The sequence below is a fragment of the Ziziphus jujuba genome, chromosome 1 (assembly GCF_031755915.1).
Source record: "Ziziphus jujuba cultivar Dongzao chromosome 1, ASM3175591v1".
Lineage (NCBI taxonomy): Eukaryota > Viridiplantae > Streptophyta > Magnoliopsida > Rosales > Rhamnaceae > Ziziphus > Ziziphus jujuba.
Window position 1 is genome coordinate 31185815 of NC_083379.1, and position 21863 is coordinate 31207677.

Consider the following 21863-nt stretch of genomic DNA (forward strand, 5'->3'; position numbering starts at 1 on the left):
TAATGTCTCCTATGATTGGTCAACCTTTGTCTCATTAAGACAACCTCCAATACATCGCGCACCAACTCACGCCATGTGTAAAACAATGGACCGTCGATTATCCTCGCTGGTCTTCGCGTCAATCATCACTCAAAGCATTAAAAATTAAAAAAAAAAAAATAGATATAATAATAATAATAATAATAATACAAAAAAGGAAACCCCCTTCACCTTCACTTTCTCTTTATATTTTCTCTCCCCACTATCCAAACACACAACTCTTTTCTCTCTGAGAAAAAAATCAAACCCCCTTTTTTTCAACTCCGAAACTTAACCCACCTTCAAAGCTTTTTCCCCTTCTTTTTTTTTTTTTATCCATTTTCCTTTCCTTTTCTTCTTCCTACAACCGAAAAACACTTTCTTTTCTTTTTTTCTTTTTTTTTTTTTGAATGATTTCGCAGTGAAATGAAGTGAAAGTGATTAAAAAAAAAAAATGGAGTTTCAAGAAGAAGTTCCTCACGAAATGGCTTTCCAAACTTTCATGGATCAGCCGGAAATCTCCATAGGTGGCGGCGGAAGCAGCGGAGGAAGCGGAGCTCCGACGTGGCTTAACAACGCCATGTTTAGGCAGCAGCAGAAATTCCTGAACTTGCAGCAGGCCGCCGAATCCGAGTCGCGGAACGATGGAATTGCGACGGCTCCGGCGAACAAAAGCCTCAATTGCGGCGATCAGAGGACTTGCCGTGGAGAAGAGGAGGAGGAGGTGGAGGATGATGATGAGGAAGAAGAAAGGGAAGAGGAAGAGGAGGAGGAGGAGATGGTGGTGGTGGAGTGTGAGAACGCGAGGTTCAAAGCGGACATAATCAGGCATCCACTGTACGAGCAGTTGCTATCGGCTCACGTTTCGTGCCTGAGGATCGCAACTCCCGTGGACCAGCTGCCGAAGATCGATGCTCAGCTCGCTCAGTCTCATCGCGTGGTAGCCAAGTACTCCGCGATCGGCATGAAAAGCGGCCTTCAAGTTGTCGATGAAAAAGACCTTGATCAGTTCATGGTTTGTTTTCTCCATTCTTTTTTTTTTTTTTCCTTTTTTTAATTTCTAAGGTGTTGGATATTTAGACTTTTCCAAGATGAATAACTTTCTGTTTTTTTTTTTTTTTTTAATTATATTTCTGGGTTCTAAGTATGTGATACTATGCGATCTGTGAATGTTTGTTACTGATTGAAATAGTTTTGTTTTCGTTTTGGGTTTTGATTTTTATTTAGTTTTCGTTAATATATGATTATTTTTCTTCATTGTTGCATTTCTACTTTGTAGTTGCTGGTTCTTGTTGAACTCAGAAATCAAAAAACCGGAGACGGTTTCAATTCTTTTTTTTATTGTTTTTGTTTGGTTTGGTTTTTTTTTTTTTTTTTAAGTTCGGTTGGTGTAATGGGTATAGATGAGAAAAGAGGAGTGGGGAAGGGGATGTTAAGCAGAATAAGTGTGGATAATGTCGTCATTATTGCTTTGAGCAATTTTCAAAAAGGAAAGGTTATTGTACGATTTGTGGATAAGTAGTACTATACTTTTTGGATTGTGATGCTAATCGAATTGTCATGTTGAATTGGGAAAGGAATCATGCTGTTCATCACTCGCATTATTGCTATATCAGTGCTTTGAAGAATCTTCTCTTTTTTTTTTTTTTCTTTTTTCTTTTTCTTTTTTTCGCTTTTTTTCTTTTTTTCTTTTTTTCTGTTTTTTTTTTTGCCCCCTATTTGTTAACGTTGTGATGCTTCTCCGCTTGTACATAGCTTGCTGCCTTCTAGGTCATACTGTGGAGTTTGTACTGGCATTAAATTACTTGACTTAGTGGTATCTTGTAAGCTATTGATCTCCTAATTTAATTGTGACTTAACAACTTTGTTGAGATGAATTCCTCTCACTGAACCAGAAATGCAATATTATTAATTCAATGACCGATGCTTATGCTGATTCAATTATTGATTTTTTTTTTTTTTTCTGAACTAAAATATTTTAGAAGTAGGCATTTGACAATTCAAATTTTAACAGGTCTTCAAATTTTAATAGGTCTTAAAATTTGATTATACTTAGATAGTTACCATTACCATGAGACATTGATGGGCCTATTCCTTTACCGGTACGCTTAAAAAAATTTTCTCTGATTCTTATAGTTCAAATGCTTTCATGAGAGGATTTACCAGCCAGACATTGTCAACAAGATGAAGCTGATGTATGATACATAAGTAGACAGCTTGTAGCAGTTGCTGAATAATTTTCAAGAATTTAGTTGTCTCTGAGGTTCGACTCACCTCGTTTGTTTGTTGATTCTATTGAGTGCTGAAAAATGTAAAAGGTTTAATAATTAGTAAAGCATCTCATTTAAAACCTAATATTCTATATGTAAGCAAACTGATGTTGATGATAATTGGATGAGAGGACATCTCATGTTTGTGACATTTTATAAGGCTATAAGTTACTATACTTACTTTTCCTTAGATTGTTCATTTTAAGGGTTGCACATTCCTGACAATATACCTGTGGATTGAACAACATTTTGTATGATTTGTCAATTTCACTAACGCGTATTCGTTTTATTCTAATGCAGACAAATTATGTTTTATTGCTCTGTTCCCTTAAAGAGCAATTGCAGCAACATGTTCGTATTCACGCTATGGAAGCGGTGGTGACCTGTTGGGAGCTTGAGCAATCTCTGCAGAGCTTAACAGGTAATATCTTTTTCTCTTCAACTGAGCAATTTTTATTCAGCTGTAAATTATAAAAAAACATAATTTTAAAAAGATATTTTCATTTACTTATCTCTAAAGCTCACTATTGTTTTGTCACTATATCTCTTAGCTCCCTCAGGTGTGGTATTTGACAGTGTATTACTTGTAGTTGATGTATGACTTTGATGATAGCTGATCTAGCGACCTTTGTGCGGAGGAAATACCACTACCTGTAGGTTTTACCCTGCATTATTGTCTCTTAGTTGGGTAAATACCACTTAGCTAGAAAGCTCTGTCGTGCATACTCATAAGTTTTTGCTTTAAATAAGGTTTCAGGCCAGAGCATGATCCTTATGTACTTGGTTTTAGTTTGTAAAGTGTACACGTGGATGCTCCAAGTTAATGTCATAACTGTACTGAAGTGGTCACTTGGTTACTTGTCAGAATAAGGTCTATATGTGAGCTAGTTGTGCTGAATTCATAAAGTTCATAATTTAGAGTTGCTTTTACTATTTGATTCTGAATTCAGTCGACAGCTTATTGAACTCATCTTATAGATGAAACTTGTATAAACGTAAATACATACACATATACAATACCTACTTTAAAGCATAATTTATTTCTATTAATCCAGTCCAAGGAATAGCAAATCTTATCTTCTTGTCTCAACTTATATTATTTCCTTCTTCTACTTTTTTTTTTTAATTAGCTTTATTTTTTAGTTTTATGATGTCTCTGTATCTATAAAAAGCTTTTTGCTATGTTAAAAAAATATGCAATGCCTGAACAGGTGTATCGCCAGGTGAAGGCACGGGTGCAACAATGTCTGATGACGATGATGATCAGGTAGATAGTGATGTCAACTTGTATGATGGAAGTCTGGATGGCCCTGATAGCATGGGATTTGGTCCTCTCATCCCCACTGAAACTGAAAGGTCCTTGATGGAGCGTGTAAGGCAAGAATTGAAGCATGAATTGAAACAGGTGAAAATTTACGAACTTGATCCATATTGCTGGGCAAAAACATGTAGGCTATGACTGATAAAGTCTGCTCTTCAGGGTTACAAGGATAAGATTGTGGACGTTAGAGAGGAAATTCTCCGTAAGAGAAGAGCAGGAAAACTGCCAGGTGATACCACCTCCCTTTTGAAAGCTTGGTGGCAATCACATTCTAAGTGGCCATACCCAACAGTAAGTTTGATGTAATCTTCATATCTATGAGTTGTCTGTTGCTTTATTATTGTCTGCCAAAAAGTTGTCATTTGCTTTAATATCATGTTTTAGGAGGAAGATAAAGCAAAATTGGTGCAAGAAACAGGCTTGCAACTGAAGCAGATAAATAACTGGTTTATAAATCAAAGGAAAAGGAACTGGCATACCAACCTTTCATCTTCACCTACCTCAAAGAGTAAACGCAAGAGGTTGGTTGATTATTATTAACATAATTTCAATTGCTTCATAAATGATTGTCGATTTTAAATTGGAAAAAGTTATGCAGGTAAAACCAGCAATCAGAACGCAATGTAAATGGACAAGGACAAACGGTAACATCTTGTTTATACTCGTCTTTCCAGTCTTTCAGACAGTCATTATCTGAGAGTAATGTTTTGGCGATACGGGAATGTACTGCAAGGGAAGATTAGTGTAGTTTGTGAAGATTTTTACTTTGCATTTATACAATGAAAGCTTATTTGATTCTGCCATTATAATACCTATGATAATGGTTTCTGTGCAAAGATATGCATGAAGGTGTAATGTGTAATGACAGATGTGATATCTCTAGCATCAATCTATCATACAGTTGAAGCCTTGGAGGGAAACAAAAACAAGTTCTGCTAGCCTTCTTTGTAACCATGTGCAGGTGGATCTAGGTAGCATTTTGTGCACTACGTGCCTGAGTTCTAAAATTATTAATTCCTATGTTTATTTTTGCGAATAAGAATTGACTGTGTAAATGCATTTAAATATATGACAATTTAATAGTTTGAATGCTAAAGTCAATAAAACAAAGAATGCAAAACTTAAAGAACAGAAAAACAGTAAAGAGGAGAGGAAAATGAAGCATCACACTCGGGATTATATATCATGCAGAGAGAGTATTTCTTCCCTCATTTCCTCCAAAGCCTGAGAATCTAGATGGAGAGCAACATATCTGGAAGAAATTTGAGGTTGAGGGAAAGAAAAGAAACTAGTAGCCAATCACCCCAGTATGCTAATTATGCCTTTACTGAAGCATGGCAGACCATGGTTTTCATTTTGAACCTCAAAATTCAAAGCAAATCGAACCAGTTGTGGTAATCTCACCAATTGAGATTTTAGACAAAATCAAGTATTGTTTATCCCCGTTTTTATTTCCTTTTAAACGGTTGGGCTACGCAGAAAAGTAACATTCCTTTACCATTAAAATTCCTTCCTATGGTAGCCTTGAATACTTTTTTCTTTTTCTTTAATTTACTTATTAGGTCAAGGCACGGCTACATTTCGACCATAAGGACTCCAAATTTCTTTCAAATATTAAGAATATGGTTTCTTTGCCGTGTACAAATTTCCTTTTTCTAACCCTATTATATATATATATATATATACAAAAATGGCAGAAATGCATGTAGCAATCTCAGAGGCAAAAGGAATTTATAGAAGAAATAACCATAATAATAGAAAAAAGGAAGCCAGTATGGAAAGCAATGTGGTTTATATTTATAATGGATTCCAGAGAGAGTATGAACAAAATTTAAGAAAATAAATTGTACCAGCAAATAAAAGGTTTCTAGTTAAAAGATCGCCATCATCACTATAAAGAACCGGTGTGCCTATTTTCACCAACAGAAGGAGCAGCAAACCTTGCAGAGAACCCAAGAAGCAAATTTTCTTCTTCTTCTCTACCATTACCACCATCGAAATTGAGAGCATAACTATGAGGATCATATTGAAACCGATTCCTCTCCTTCTTGCCCTTCCAATACCCACCAATCTTTCTAATAAAGTTCTTCCATTTAGGCCCTGCCAATACTTCAGAAGTCACCTTAATCCTACTCATGTTCTTGGACCACCATGTCATTCCACTGCATCTTCCTCCTTCCTGCAATAAATGTCCACTTTCATTGCTCCGGCTCAATCCGAACCCGAAAAGCCTAAAGCAACCGCACCCAGTTGAGGATTCAGGCTCTTCATAGTGATTAAAATATTCTCCTTCATGTTCGCCCTCCTGTATGGGTGATCCATGGGTCATGAAGTTTGGTTTCTTTGCAGAGGAACCCATTAGAACACAGAGAGAGAGAGAGAGAGAGAGAGAGAGAGGAGGGTTTGAGGGTTTTTGTTAATGGAGAATATTGGTGATGAGGAGGGAGGTCTTAAATTGTGGGAAAGTTTGAAGAGGGAAGTATCAAAGAAACCGGAGTTTGGTGTGTTGGGTTGGATTTGATAGGGAAGGGAATGTTCATGGAAACTGCAATTTATGAAAAGGTATGTACTTATATATATTCTGAACTGAAAACCGTTTGTATAGGGAAAAAGATGAAAAATAAATATTATCTTCCAAGAAAACGCTGTGAAGTTGACCAGCAGCGGCCAGAGGAAGGAACTTGCCCGCTTTTGGTTTGATACGCGGTGTCGTAACGGAGTGTCTGCCCCACACACGCTTTGGAATATTGAACGACAAAAACCATATTTCATGGGCTATGGATAACGACATTTGGATCTTCACGGGATTTTATTCAAGTTATTTTCTTTTCCATCTACCTTCTTAAAAGTATCTGAACGGTTGCATTGAGTAATTTAAGCATCAAATTATGTCATTTGAACTAACAGTAACTAAGAACAAAAGGAAAAACAAAACTAACAGTAATTACATTCAAATAAAATAAACAAAAAAAGTGTTTAACAATATTCCACCAAAACAATTAAGTTTCTTAGTTTTCCTTCAAAATTAGAATTTGAATAATGATTGCAGTTGTTATCTATTTACATCTCTATATTAATACTCTACCTAAAAATTTGATATTAAAAAAGTAATGGCTTTTATGGTTCATATATTAATTTCCTGTTGCTAATTAAAAATTTTTGGTTTTCTTTTAATGCCAATTAAATTTTATTTCATGTCCCCAAGAAAAAAAAAAAAAAACAAAAATTAAATTTGTTCCTCTATGATTAACTCATGATGCATCTTCTACTTTAACTATTTATTAAATTAAATAAAAGCAATATTTTTCATCAAAAGATTTGTTATGAAAAAAAGGAAGATTAACTAAATTTTCCAATGATTCGTGCAGTTCTGCTCTTCAAACAAACAAGGAAAAGAAACTGTAGAACACGTTAGTGCATGTAGTAGATTAATCAAAAATACTACTGTTACGTAAACGTACTTCTTTTTTTTTTTTTTTTTATAAATAATATTTGTATATCTAAAACCACCACACTTTCCCACTGTTTCCTCAAACAATAATGTCGAATTCGAATCCTCAAAAATGAAAAAATAAAAATAATAAAACCGTAAGGTCCACCAAGTCTGCCAGATGGGTACCCATTCCTCCGAGTAACAATGGCAGTCTAGTTTTGGGTGGAGCCGAAAAGTAAAGGCCTTCTTATGGAGGGCTCCATTAAGCAAAAGAACAGGGAAATGGTCTTGTCTCAAGCAACAAAACAGTGCCAACAATATAATCCCCCATTCTCATGATAATAGGTAAAAATGTACAGCTAATACATATTTTCCCAGTGTAAAACCTAACAACTGTTTTGACACTTCTTTAAGAACTAAATTTCTATCAAAACAGCCAAAAAAAAAAAAAAAGCCACAGGCAAAGACAAAAGTATGAGATACTTAAAAAGAAAGCAACTTCCACCGAATCATTTTTGAACAGGAGGCTGTGTTGAGGAGGGTTGCTGAGGTTGGTTTTGACCTTTGGGAGGGATCTTTGCTGCCATAGCTCGTAAATGGTTTGCAATTTCGGTGAAGCTTGGTCTCTCGGATGGCTCTGATGACCAGCAGCTCTCCATTAGTGATTTCCATTCTAAATCACAAGATTCGGGAATCGCTGGCCGTAAGGTGTTGCTTACAATGCCACCTGTATAATATTTGGACCACACATTAAGGCACCTCAAAAAATTTCTAGTCGGCCACTAAGAAACTGAACACGTAAAAAGGTGATATACTATTCAAATGTGAAATCATTACCTATGATGGCCCCATAATGCAAATCTGCATACGGTTCTTCCCCAGTAAGGAGCTCCCATAACACAATGCCAAATGAAAATACATCAACCTGCATAAAGCAATCAAAACACAGACCTGAGGTCCACAAAGAACAACAGAAATCATCATAAGGAATAATTCAATTACAAGCGTCAAAGTACAAACCTTCTCAGAGACAAGGCTGCTGCTACCATTCAGAAGCTCCGGTGCCATCCATGGAAGTGTTCCTCGCACACCACCAGATATCAATGTCTGACATTTCACTTTTGATAGTCCCAAATCACCGACCTGAAACCATTAGCATATGAGTAAAATCTATCTCTTAAAAGTGGCAATTGAAATAAGGCTTAAAATAACTACAGCATATCAGCACCAAATTTTGATTACCAAATAATGTGGAAGAATTTTAGTCATTAATATTGACCACAACCAGCAGCAAGACAAAACACAAAGAAACAGAAGTGTGACATTTCACATGATATCCAAATTGTAGTAAACTAAACTGCTGAGAAGACTAGCTTTTTGCAAAGCGCAAAGCATTTATTAAGCCATACATAAAATCCATGAAATATTGATAATTTTATATATTTGTGTCTCTTCTTTGTCTGTCTAAAAATATTTTGCCATCCTGCTCAACTGCATAAAACGATGGGTCTTCATCTAAAATTTTTCAGCAATATGAAATTTTTAACTTTGCTACAAGAGGTGCAACACAAGATGCCTCCTCAACCACTTAAGCAACCATTCTTCTCACATAATAAGCAAACTTCACCGATTACCTCCTCATCTTCCTATTCATAAGTCACAGCTTCCTTTGAGCCTTCTAAAGAAGACTTGTCAGCATGGCCAAACTACAAAAAAGTGAACCCAGAATTTCCACAATTGTTTATTACTTTCTTTTGACAAAAAATGATACACAACTTTATGTCTAGCTACTGTCATGTCAATAAATAAAAATCTATTAACTTCACATTATCATACATTCAAATGTTCAATGTCGCAATACTAAATCATTCACAATAGTATATATCTTTTTTTTTTTTTTTTTTTAAAAGAGCATATTAGTGTATATCTTCACAACAAAATATTTTATAAGATGCCTAAGGCCACTTGTGCCAACTCTGCCAGCATCATCACCCCATTATCAGTCTCAAATTATCTGCTAGATATGTTCAACTCAAAGATAAAGGTAATTTCTCGACTCGCTTGTATTGATGCCAACTACAAAAGCAAGATTATGATAACATGACAAACTTGAAATGTTTCTTGCCAGATATAATAAGAACAGGGTGACAATGGAGAATGATCATGTTTGCCATAGAATTGCAAGAAAAATCAGGATTTTCATTTACCTTGCATATAGGACGGTGAGGATCTCGCAGATTTACAAGCAAGTTGTCACTTTTTAAATCAAAGTGAACTATATTCTTTCCATGCAGGTACTCCATTCCAAATGCCACATCCATTGCAATTAAAAGACGCTTACGCTTGTCAAGAATCCTGAAAAAATTTCTTGTTTGTCAAACTTTTGATCGCTTCAACATAATATACTTGTAAGATCATAAATTGCAATTAGACCAAGTAATAAGGATGCTAAAGGGAAAACAACACTTACTTCTCATTCTTCTGCAAAGCATTTCTTAGAGAACCATTGACCATATACTCGGTAACTGTAGCCACAGAACCTCCAGGACCATCAAGCACAACACCGTAGAAAGCTACCACATTTGGATGGTGCAAGTCAGCAAGCTTAATGGCCTCATTCCAGAAATCATCTCTCTGTAAAAAGCGAAAAACCATGATGGACTTATTGTGCAAGCCATTGAAGGTACAAAATCTCAATAGAAGATGGAATCATTCATCATGGAAGGGCACAAACCATGCGCTCTTGTTCTGAAGCTTTTCCAGAAAAGCACCTATCATTGATCCGTTTGATTGCTACATCAGTACCCCTCCATTTTCCATGATAAACAGTGCCAAAGGTGCCAGAACCCAATTCTCTCAACTCTTCAAGGTCACTGTTCATTATAATCTGCAAGATAATATGGCCCTGATTAATGGGAAGTTCACAGCACAGAAACATCTTGACAAGGATAGAAAACAAAAATGTCACCTGCAAGCGGCCAATGCCATCTGAGACTGGGAAACCGACATTTGCTTTTTCTGGCATCTTAGTTTTTACATCCTGAATGAGGAAAAAAACAAGGAGAGATAAGCTCATGCCATGTTCATTCCCGCATACAGACGAATATAATTATACGACTAGGTTAGCAAATCACCTCATCTTTATGCTGTTCGTTGTGCTGTACGGCAGCATCACTGTTTTCAACATCTCCATCTTGCTTAGAACCGTTACTGGATTCGTTTTTATCGCGCAAGTCAGGATTAGCAGATGTCGATGGCTGAAAAACAGAAGCAGCTACGCCCTCAGCAACAGCTTGAAGTTCTTGCTTGATCTGTTCCTCTGCTGAGCCTTTGACAGGGAAGACAAAATATGATGGATAAGCACTCAATGCAACAATAACAAAATATTTAAAGAAAGTGAAAACACTTCACTAACCTTTGGCAGATCGAGCATGCTCTGAATTGACATCCCTGTTCATATTGCCAAATGGCTGTTGAACTCCATCCTCCATTGTGTTTAGTTCCCCACTATTGCCCAAATGGTTCTCACTTACAGGATCTTTAGGAGAAAAGAGTTCTTTTCTTGAGGGAACCCTATTAGGTCTTGGAGGTGGAAACTGGGTGTCATGGTGCAAATTCCAGGGATCTTGATTGCTAAAGAGTGAGTTTGAGGAATCCTGAACATTTGAGAGAAGAGCGTCAGCATTTGTTTGCCCTACTTTAGACTGCAATCTTAGTGTGTCATCCATCCATTCAGCAGAAGGTCTTACCCTATCAGTTAAATGAGCAGAGTCAATCCCAGCAAATGCAGGATTGCCATAATGAACTTCATTTGGATTCATTTGATGCACTCCTAGTTTTGAGTGTGCATAAGATCCAGGATTACCCCACATAGGAGGTTGTGCCACCTCATAGGATTCTATGAGCCTTGAATTATGCATATATGGGGATTCTGCGGAGGAAGAGGGGAGCATTTCAGCTGGAATAAAGTTAGAAGTCTCGAATTTGTCAAAGGTCTTATCAAGAAGCACATCCCTCCCTCCAACTTGCTGTATTCTATGATCAGAGCTCTCTTCCATCCTAAATTTATCAACAGGTAGCTTACCATGCTCCTTATTGACATACGTTTCACTGGGGGATATCCTGAGGGTTTCCATCCTCGCATCAATTGGTCTCAGTTGCTCATATGACATGCAAGTGTCTACAGGATCTTCTTTTGGAATGACACCTGGAAGTTTGCTAGAATACTCCTTCGGAGATTCATGAACCATGCACTCTGAAGTTTGAACAGGCACACCTCCAACAGGAGGCATGTCCCGAGTAACAATTTTATTCACCAATGTATCTTGTTTAACCTGGCACTGAGCCGAAGCAGACCATTGCTGCACAGAATCAGTTTGAGAAGATTGAGGAATAGTGCCCACAAATGCACCGTTAGATGCTTGCAGATCAGCAACCCTCCCAATCACACCCTGTGGAACAGGAATTCTAGGATGATCAATATTATCAACTTGTTGCAGGTTAATCCTTTCATTTTCATGATTTCCCTCAGGAATCTGTGGAAGCCTAGTTGCCTCTGGTTGAATGTTTCCAGTTTGAGGATCTCCATGACCAAGGACCTTAGGCCGAGCCTCAATTCCCTGTTCAAGAGTGCCTTCCCCTAATGCTCCAGTCGCCATAACCCTAGTCACGGGCTGAGTTCTCAGATTGTCATCCAAACGAAGACTATGATAAGTTGAGATTGAATCAGATACAGAACTTGAAGGACTGCCCTTTTGGCCCTGTACCACAGTATCAGAATGTGCATGAGGCAATGCTTTCTGACACATGTAACAATCCTCCAACCTTGTGATTTTCTCAGGGTATATTACCTGCTGGTGGGGTACTGATCCATCAGAGAAAATTACATGCTCCTGCGGTGGAACCTGATGCCAGCTATAACCACCTCCTACCACTGCTGATGGGACCTGAACCTGATAAGAATTGTAGCTTTGTTCAACAGGAAGCTGGACAACCCTTGGACCAAATGTTCTTTCATCCACAAAACTATCCAACTGAGTTTGCTGGGGTTGCACCAAAGGTTGAACCATATTTGGTCTTATACCAACACAAGAAGATGAGGGATTCAATGTCATGTGCACTGCAGGAATAAAATGATGTGGAGTCATGCCAGCACCAGTATCACGGAACTGCTGTTGGGTAAATACGGGGCCTGCTGTACCCAACAGATGAGGACTTGGAAACCCCATTTGAGGAGAGAGATGAATATAATCTCCATGGTTCACAACTTCTTGGCGAGGATCAACATATGATTGGACATAGGATGTTGGAGGTGGAATTTCCATTCCAGGTTGCTGCAGACCCAGTTGCTGCTGTGGTAATGTTGCAGGCACAGACCTTTCTAGTTCAACCTCTGGCCGAGAAGTCAGAGTTTGGGGAGGTCCAGACTTAACCACAGGAATGCCAAATGGTACTGCAGAAGCATCAGCATAAACTGCATGACTGGGATCCACAAACACCAACTTTGAAGCAGTATCATGCGAAGTATCTGAATTTCCCTTGGGCGACAAATTGCTGTTTGATAGAGGTCCAGTAACATCCCCTTGGCCGGGACCCAAGCTATCAACAACCTCAGTTCCACTGAAATCAGAATTTTGCGTTGAAGTTGCACTTGCTATACTCTCCTTCCTTGTGATATTGCCACCAACCACATCCATAATACCATTCACTGCATCAACATATCGCTGCCCACTATCGTGCAAATCCCCAAACTGCACCACACCTGATGGATCTAGTTCTGAAGCAGAAAACAGAAACACCCTTAACTTAGCCGACCCATCTGAAGACCTTTCAAGAAGCTTTTCATACTCATCCATCATATTGTCAAGATCATCGGGGCATGAAACAGACACCAGTGCATCAAGGTCCTCATCAGGTAGCTGATATTTTATAACCACTGGTTGCCCATAGGTATCCACCATCTTCTGCACAAGCTCATTGAAGCTCACATCTCTTCTAACACTAATAATCCTTGTATGCCCTCCAACATATCTCAACATCCCGTCGCTAGGTCTGGGGTAAATCTTTCCACCAAAACTACATAAAAATTTTACTTTCTTCCCTGACACAGAATCATCTCCACCCTCTTCACTTGCTTGATCGGTCCCACTGCCACCAGTTCGACCGCCCAAATTAGGACTATAACCAGAGCAAGTAGCCGAATCATTCCCTGTCTGATCAGCAGCAACAACACCAACTCTATTACCATAGACATGCTTGGCTGCCATATCATGACTAGCATGATCTGCACCACCGGCACCAATCCGATTGCCCAAATTCGGATTGGATCCAGACACCATAGGAGGACCACTGCTTATAAGGTCTACAGCAGCACCAGCAACTCGAGTGCCCAAATTAGGACTATAACCATATCCAACAGCCGAGCTCACACCTTGATGCCCCACTGCTGCAGGCACAAGAGGACACCAAGCAGCCACACCCGGAGCCGCATTTCCATATCCGAGACCAACAAACCCAGCTTCCGAAACTGCTGCCGGATAAAAAACAGGTACAGAATCAGGGCTTCCAATCTCACGAGCTGAGCTGGGGAAAAAACCATCTGGGCTTCGACCCGTTGTAGTAGCTGGCGTAATGCGGGGTTCTTCGGCCACAGTTCGAGCTACGTTTAACGGTCTTAGATCTTTTGGAATAGAATTTTGATCAAACGCCATGTCTACAATATACCAATTCCAATTTTATTTTAAGGTCTCTTAAAATCCAATCCAGATACAGAAAATAAATGATTGAATCAAAAAACAGCTAGGGTTTTTGCATTTGGGGATTCTAACTTTTTTTCTCGTGTTTATCTACATTCAGGTATTGGGGATTGGAACTCAGGAAACTGAGATAAACCCTAGTCAGATTACGCAAAACTAAAAAGACATTTCAATCTCTTCAACGGAAAAATAAAAAAAAGAACGAGAACAGAGAGAGAAATAGAGGAGTACCAGATTTGAAACGGCGTTTGAGAGAGAGAGAAAGCAGGAGAGAGATAAGGAAGAAGAAGAAAGAAAGAAAGAGACAGAGAAGCTGAGTCGGTGCAGTGACCAAGCGACACCAAAAGAGCCTTCGATTCAGGGCCACGATGAATCTCTTCCCTCTTTCACCTTCTCTATCTTTTTTCTCCCTGACCGTCAAAAAAAATTCGGACTTTATTTCTGGGTAACGTTTATCTACTAGTATAAATTTCTGGGTAGATTTTATTTTCTCGGGAAAATAAGAAAAAAACTAACATTTTTTTTTTTTTCCTTTTCTTTTTATCGAAAATGGCAGCAAGCAAATAGATTATCCGTTTGTTTGGTTTTTCTTAGGTTTTAAGGAATTTGTGAAAAGAGAGAGTGAATAGAGAATGGGGGTTGGAGGCACGTGGATGGTTTCATGCAAATTCATGAGTAGAAAATGGCATTCTATTTTTGGTCCATTTGATTAGGAGACAATGACAAGTTTTTGTATATGTAGAGAGAATGAGACTAGAGAGACTCACTTGGATTGGGAATTGGGACCCATACCTTATATTCTTTTCTTTTTCCCCCATACAAAAAGTTGTTTAAGGTTGGTGATTTGCCAAGGACATATTTCATTAAAACTTAAGAGAGTGATAGAACAAACAACAATAATATATACACATTTTCTATATATATTTATTTATACGTTATGTATGTAAATATCTTTTGACATTTCTATCAAAAAATATATGTATTAAAAGATGTTGTGTCTTGGTTTGTAGCTAAATTTTATATATGTATTAAAAGATACTGTGTTTTGGTTTGTAGCTAAGTCTTGTTGGACTTTCCTAACCTTTTCTTTATTGTCACGAAATTGAAAAAGTCGTAAATATATATATATATTTTTTTTTTTCAGAAGATTGTCATTCATTTTATTTTATTTTTTATGGAATTTGCATATCTTGGAATGTCTGAAATAATGAAATTATTTTATTGTAAAATTTGATTACTATTAATAAAAATATGGGATATTGATAATAATATATCCTAAACTATATACGGTTTGATATTCTGTATCATAAACTTTAATTTCTAGAATTATGCACTTTAAGTTCACTTTTTTCTTTTGGCACCTTGCATCATTTTTTTATTTTGTTAATTTTTTTAACAAAATTGTAACATGGTTGGTGTATGAGGCAAAAAATGAGAATACAAAATGCAATTATTTGTATTTTAAGGTGCAAAGTCAAAAAATTTTCAAATAAAAAATTAATAAACTTGTTTTTATTAAAGATAGTTATTATTCATTTAATAAATTAGTAAAGCTTTAAAGGAATGAAAATGTACTGTTTGAAAAAAAAAATAATATGCATATTATATTGACTCCAAGAAAAAAATTGTAATCAAGTATTTATAAAATCTAAAAGAAAATTTTAAAATATTACTATTTTTAAAAAAATATATTTTTTTAATGAATATTCAAAATTTTTTGTTGGTCTTTATTTTTTTTCAAAGATATCTATTATATATAAACATTTTTATTTTTAAAAAAATTACGTTGTAATTTTTTAAGGTTTTTTTACTAGCTTTTGTCTTTTAAAAAAATAATAGCATTATTTAATATATTTTTGTATTTAATTTATTTTTTGCAATTTGCATCCTAAATTTTAAAAAATTGCATTTTATACTTTCATTTTTAGTTCCATATATTAATCATGTGATAATTTTATTAAAAAGTTAATAAAAAAAATAAAAAAGGTGCAAGTTGCAAAAAAGTGAAATTCAAAATACAAAATGCTAGAAAACAAAAAAGTTTAATATATAAGCAATGTATAATTGAAAATGTATTGGCACCAAAGTTTAATATAAAAAATGTCATGCAATATATAATTGAAAATGTATTGGCACCAATATTTCTAAAGATATAGATGACAAATATCTATGGCGTATTGTTTCATTTAATAAATATATCTTTGTTAGAAAGAAAAGAGAATGAAATGAAAGCACCGATTGTATTGTCATTCGCAGCGTTAAGTGAAACCTTTTTTTTTTTTTTTTTTTCCTTAATTTCAAATGCGTTTCACAAAAAAAATGAATCTTTTTTTAACGTGTTTCATCGAAAAAGAAATCTGGCTACGCATGTGTAATGTTATATTTCTATCATTGTCAAAGCTAAAATCATTTATTACAAACGATATTAAAATCATACTATGGTTAGATAAAAGTTAAAATAAAGTCATCCTGTCATTTATTTTTTATGATGGAATTTATCATATTTGGGATGTATGAAATATATATATATATATCTTTTGCCTATTGTTTGTTTGTTTGGTTTTTTTTTTTTTTTTTGTTAAAAAAACAGATATATGGCAAAACGGAAACCAATTAATAGAATGTTATCTTCCCTCATAACTGAATTTTTTAAATTGTAAAATTTGATATATATTTGTCTTTTGATTATCATTTTTTTAAATAAATATATGGAAAAACCATTTAATAAAATGTTATGGTCACTCACAAGTGAATTAACAGTATCAGGTATAGCATTGAATTTATTAGATATTTTGTGTAGATTAGATATAATTATGTGACTCACTTATAGAGTTTATTTTGTGCTAGTAACGAGAATAGTTTATTTATTGACATATATAATTCAGCCCTTGGATACACACTCTATATAATACTTTAGTTGGCCCATTGAACTGATAGAAATATTCTCTTTAAAAGGCTAATTAACTTACGGCATGTTTGGATAGTAGTATAGTTAGTGGAAATCTAATTCCCTTGAAAAAGTGATGACTTTCTTTTGTTTGGATATTTATTGTAAAATGGAAAAATGTTGGCACAAGGAATTAGATTCCCACAAATGTAGGAAAATATGTGAGAAAGTTGTTCCCACTTACAAAGGTATCGTTTTGAGAATCTCAGATAAAATAATTTTTAATTTTTTTTAAAATATATATTTATCTTTAATTTATTATATAATATTAAATTTAATTATTTACAAGTTTCAACTTTCCTATTACTCACCAAATATACCAGAAAAAAAATTAATTTTCAGAAAACTAAATCCTGAGAATTAGTTTCCCTATCAACTTTAATACTTCCCAAACAGGACCTTAAGATATTTATGGGTATCTATTTGGTGTAAACTTAATGTAGAAAGGTTAGAGTTGAGTATGTTCATTAGGTACTACTTTTGTACTTTGTTTTGCAAGTTAAAGGATCCAAAAGATCTGATGAATCAATGGCTACACTTAAATGTTAACATATCATATTTTAAAATAAAGTATATGCATGTGTGTAGATCCTAGATTTACAGTGCTATGATTAATACATGTTTAATTTGTTTATTTATCGTAGCACTAATAATTGATATCAGCCACAAACAAATTTATTATACTATATTTTATGCATTTTATGTTATGGAAGTATTGGGATACTATTACTGCATATATCAACAATGATTGACAGTGCTATAATTGAAATAAAATTTTGAATTTTATTAATTGATTTATTTTCAAGCCTTTTTTTTTTTTTTTTTAACTGGAGCCCTTTAATTGTTTATGAGTGTAGTATCGGGTTTTAGTTATAATTTATATAGTATACCGTATTTTTGCAAAATTTTGGAAAAATTGTTTTTGCACAAACTTATGACCTGTGCTATGTTTTAAATTGGTTTTTGGGTTGAATGGAATGATGTAGAGGCTTGAATTTGATTTGAAACCATATGAAATGGAGCAACACAACAAAATCCGTGGCCAACATATTGTTTTGTTTGGGAATTAGCTTACCGGTGGCTATAGACCATTTTGATACCAGAATCCTATCATTGATGTCTAGACGAATCGAACGACATTAAAATCACTAGAAACGATGGCCGAAAAGTGAGGATTCTGGCAGGTCAATCATATGGGGCCCATGACCCATTTGTCTGGACAAGGGTAAAACCCAACCCGGTTGTATCATAAAGAAGACCTAAATGACAGATTGTTTGTGTGTCTACAAATGTTAGCAATTACATTGCTGACTTCAGCAATCAAAATTAAAAAAATAAAAATAAAAAAAATAAAAAAACTTATTTATTTATACTTATTTTTCCTATATATGGTCTTATTTATTCATTTATATATATAAATATATATTTTTTGAGAAAATTAACTCCATTTCCAACTTCTTTTTTTTTTTTTTTTCCTAAAACAAAGGCCCAAGATCCAAATTACATATTTTTCAATTAAATTGTCCATTGAAAAACTTTATGCCATATTTGACATAGTGGTGATAATTGGCTAAGTACTTGCTTGTCTCAAGATTTGGTATATCCAAATCATAAATTGTCATGAGGCTTAATAGCTAGTTGGCATAGTAATGTGGAATTTTAAATACTTACCTATTGTAACATCTAATTTGTCTATATCATAAAATTGCAATAGTAAATGTAATTTTATGTATTCACACCTATAATGAGGTTTAATTTATTTAATTTATGGGTGACAAATTGGAGTTGACATAGTGGATAAGATGTTCAGTATATGCCTGTTGTAAAACTTAGCATGTTATTTCATGAAATTGCCAATGTAACTAATTCTCTTCTACTTTTAAACCAAGATCCATACGGTTGATTAGATTACTCTAATGATGGTTTAATTACTTGATAGGATACTTGAAATAGCTGTGGAAGTTGATTAAATATCATGAATTGTAGGTTCTGAGTTATCCTGTCAGTAACTTAGTTTAAGGTATTTGATTATGGTAATTTGTTTGACTGTCTCTGACCTGTGTATTGGGTATCTTTTGTTCTACGAGAACCCTAGCGACATTATGTGTTTAGATATGATTGAAAGGGCTACAAAGATAGCATTCACATAATTCTTATTATACACTGAGTTCTTGTTATTTGCTATTTCACAGTTGGGAATACCCCTAATACTCTGGCTATGAATGCAATGATAAAATATAATAAACTAATTATCAGAAGCTATTAAAGATTTCGAAAAATGTTTGACCCTTGTAAAACTAGATTTAGCTTTAAATTTCAGTCCACTAGAGATATCAAAAATTTATAATACTGCCAAGCTTATATATTCTATAAGAACTTCAAACACTTGTATAAGTACTATATGATGGTCAATGAGAATCACATGCATGATTCTATATTTTTAGGTATTATGTTCAATAAATATTGTTCATAAGCTCTTTGAGATTAGTAGAAAATTTGTCGATTTTGATAAATTAAGAAACACCACTATTTTGATTTATTGAACTTTATTGTGTAAGATGGATTCAGTGATGTGAATGAGTTGATTTTGAATTTTTTCTCTTATTATATCAATCTCATAAACTTTGATAAAGATTTTAATAAGGAGTATCTCTTACTGTAATGAAGAGCTTTACATCTTTTTTGACAATATTGAGTCAAACCTCATTATATTAAGAAATTTACATGCATCTTGAAGAAGTTAACTACTATTCTTTTCAATAAGAAAGATAACATCAAGCTGAACAAGTTTAAGCCTTTTGTTATGATGACCAGTTAAAAGGACAAATTTAAGAAAGTTTATGTAATGACGACGAAGATCTAAAGCCCAATAAAGAAAAGGATTTTTTATCAAATTTTTATTAGTGTAAAAGGTGGTTTTTCATCTGTAGGTGGAAAGAAAGAATCATTTCCTAAATAGTGCAACTTTGGCTACAATTTGATCAACTGTTGGAAATTGATGGCTTAATAGAAGATGACAAGGAATAGTAAGTCATTTGAAGCTCGCTATTGTAAGACTTTATGTGGTATTTTATGGTAATTAGCTTATAAGTTACTGCTTATATTAATTTCTTTGTCATGTTGTTCTTACTTGTATAGTTGTACCAGTATTTGCCAGAATTTGTAATAGTTCTTTTTTTATGACATGAATTTCTGTGTCTTTGTACACCACCTATTTTGAGATGTTATAAATATTTTAGTACCTATATTGATAACTTCTTCTATTATTGATATGTTAAAATTATTAATGAGAAGTTAAACTCCTTAGTTGATTTAAAGGAGTTTGAAGTGAAAATGAAGCTTCAGAAAAATAAGCAGTTGAAGGCTATGAAGTTTAACAAGGTGATGAATATTATAGAAGATATGACGAGATTGGACAGAACCCAATATCATTTGTAATATATATATATATATATATTAGTTTGAATGTAGTAATGATGCTTAGTTTGTAATACTAGGCCCTCATCAATAAATGACATTGTTGAAAGGAAGGAGCCACACATTGTGAATATAATGCGATGTGTGGTGGCAAAATTTAATTTGCCAATTTTCTTATGGGTGACAAGTTAGGCCTAATTTACTTGGGTATGAAGATGTTTTAACATTGGTAAAGTAAAAGGTCCAAAAGGAACTTGAATTCAGAAAGGAAAGTGTATTCATTCTCACTGTTGATATTCCTAACAAAGATATTGTTGACTTAATAGCTTTGGAACTAGTAATCAGTAAGAAATGAACCCATTGAGATAGAATGAGATATTTTAATTGTAGCTAATGGTGATGCGTGCCTTTTGAGAATGTAACAAAAGGTTTGTCAATCTATAATACATGATGACTATGAGATTTATTTGTAGGAATATATGTTTGACATAAATTATGTATTGGATCTAGTCACTTATGTGGAAGCCATAAGCAGTTCAGTATCTAATTTTTTGTTAGATATAATAGAAGATGATGTGATATCCATACATCAGATGATGAATGAAATTTGGATTACTACCTAAAGATAACAATGATATTGGATACAAATAGATCTATAAGATTAAGAAAGACTCCAATGGTCAAGTGGAGATGTCTAAGGCTAGACTAATTGTCAAAGAGTTCAGCTGGAAAGAGAGAATTGGTTATAGAGAAACCTTTTTTCCTAGTTCCATAAAAGATTTTTTTAGAATCATTATAGTGATTGTAGCTAACCGTTACTTGAAATTGCATATGATAAATGTCAAAATTGTTTTTTGGAATGAAGTTATTGTATTCAGATTTGTATATATATGGTCTAACCACTTAGCTTCCAAGCATTGGAGATATTTATTTCAAGTACAAATGAAACCTCTTTAAGATCCTTCATATCAAAATGGCTATACAACAACAGTTTTGTCTCAGTTAAAAGGTCAGTATCAATGGAAGCCAATAGTATGTCTTCAACATACAATATTATAAATGTCAAATTGCCCCCGATGAAGCTCAAACAGACACACAGATCAATAACATTCTTTTTAAAAACATTTTAGGTAACAACTCCATCAAAAATTTAAATACCACTGCCACAAGACTTGCTTAAGATTATAAATAGACTTTTTAAGCTTACAAAACAAATTCTCATTCTCCATTGCCTAGAAGCCAAGTAGTTACACTGCACACCATAGTTTGTTGTTCACTCAATATCACACACCATCGGATATTGTTTATGTTGTTGGTGTGCTCTAGTAAATAATTGTATAGTTCCAGTTATGTGTACTATGAAATAGCCATTTTTTATTGAGATCAGGACACCATTCCTTTGATGCAGTAGGGCTTTGTGAGCTGATTATGATAGCTATATATAGATAATTTAAAAGTTTAATACAAAGAATGTTATTTATTATGGCAGTAGAAACTATTTTATGAATTAGTGTTGGATAAACATTTGCAGCTTTATTGATTGTAAAAATAGAGTATGTAGTATGTTTTGAGACTAAGATACATGCTTTTAAGTGCAATTTTGTTATATGGTCAATAATGTTTTTTTTGAGGTGAGTCCACAGCTGTGTCATTTTGTTAAGAGTTTCATTTTGTTGTATATAGCCTATGTTGATATTTATAA

The 21863-nt window shown here is 34.4% G+C and overlaps 3 protein-coding genes across 6 annotated transcripts; 1 reads left to right on the plus strand and 2 right to left on the minus strand.

Annotated features, from left to right (window-relative positions):
- Positions 1 to 227: 227 nt before the first annotated feature.
- LOC107427807 (homeobox protein knotted-1-like 4) lies at positions 228 to 4698 on the plus strand. The gene is made up of 6 exons (XM_016038204.4): positions 228 to 1033; positions 2589 to 2709; positions 3500 to 3693; positions 3769 to 3900; positions 3994 to 4130; positions 4208 to 4698. Exons 1-6 carry the CDS (start codon positions 473 to 475, stop codon positions 4209 to 4211), a joined length of 1149 nt encoding a protein of 382 aa, XP_015893690.1. The 5' UTR covers positions 228 to 472; the 3' UTR covers positions 4212 to 4698.
- Positions 4699 to 5386: 688 nt separating this feature from the next.
- LOC107427817 (uncharacterized) lies at positions 5387 to 6170 on the minus strand. Its single transcript, XM_016038218.4, has one exon. It carries the CDS (start codon positions 5966 to 5968, stop codon positions 5501 to 5503), a length of 468 nt encoding a protein of 155 aa, XP_015893704.1. The 5' UTR covers positions 5969 to 6170; the 3' UTR covers positions 5387 to 5500.
- Positions 6171 to 7351: 1181 nt separating this feature from the next.
- Positions 7352 to 14495, minus strand: LOC107427772 (uncharacterized). 4 transcript variants are annotated; one of them, XM_048475353.2, is made up of 11 exons: positions 14029 to 14492; positions 11893 to 13754; positions 10458 to 11802; positions 10177 to 10370; positions 10011 to 10082; positions 9777 to 9929; positions 9513 to 9676; positions 9250 to 9397; positions 8063 to 8185; positions 7880 to 7967; positions 7352 to 7769 (listed from the first exon to the last, which is right to left on the minus strand). In XM_048475353.2, exons 2-11 carry the CDS (start codon positions 13750 to 13752, stop codon positions 7552 to 7554), a joined length of 4365 nt encoding a protein of 1454 aa, XP_048331310.2. In that variant the 5' UTR covers positions 13753 to 13754; positions 14029 to 14492; the 3' UTR covers positions 7352 to 7551. The 4 variants fall into 4 exon arrangements, with proteins under 4 accessions (XP_048331310.2, XP_024930645.2, XP_015893672.2 ...); XM_025074877.3 differs by having other exon boundaries at positions 10458 to 10698; positions 10792 to 13754; XM_016038186.4 differs by having other exon boundaries at positions 10458 to 13754; positions 14029 to 14491.
- Between the last annotated feature and the right edge of the window lie 7368 nt (positions 14496 to 21863).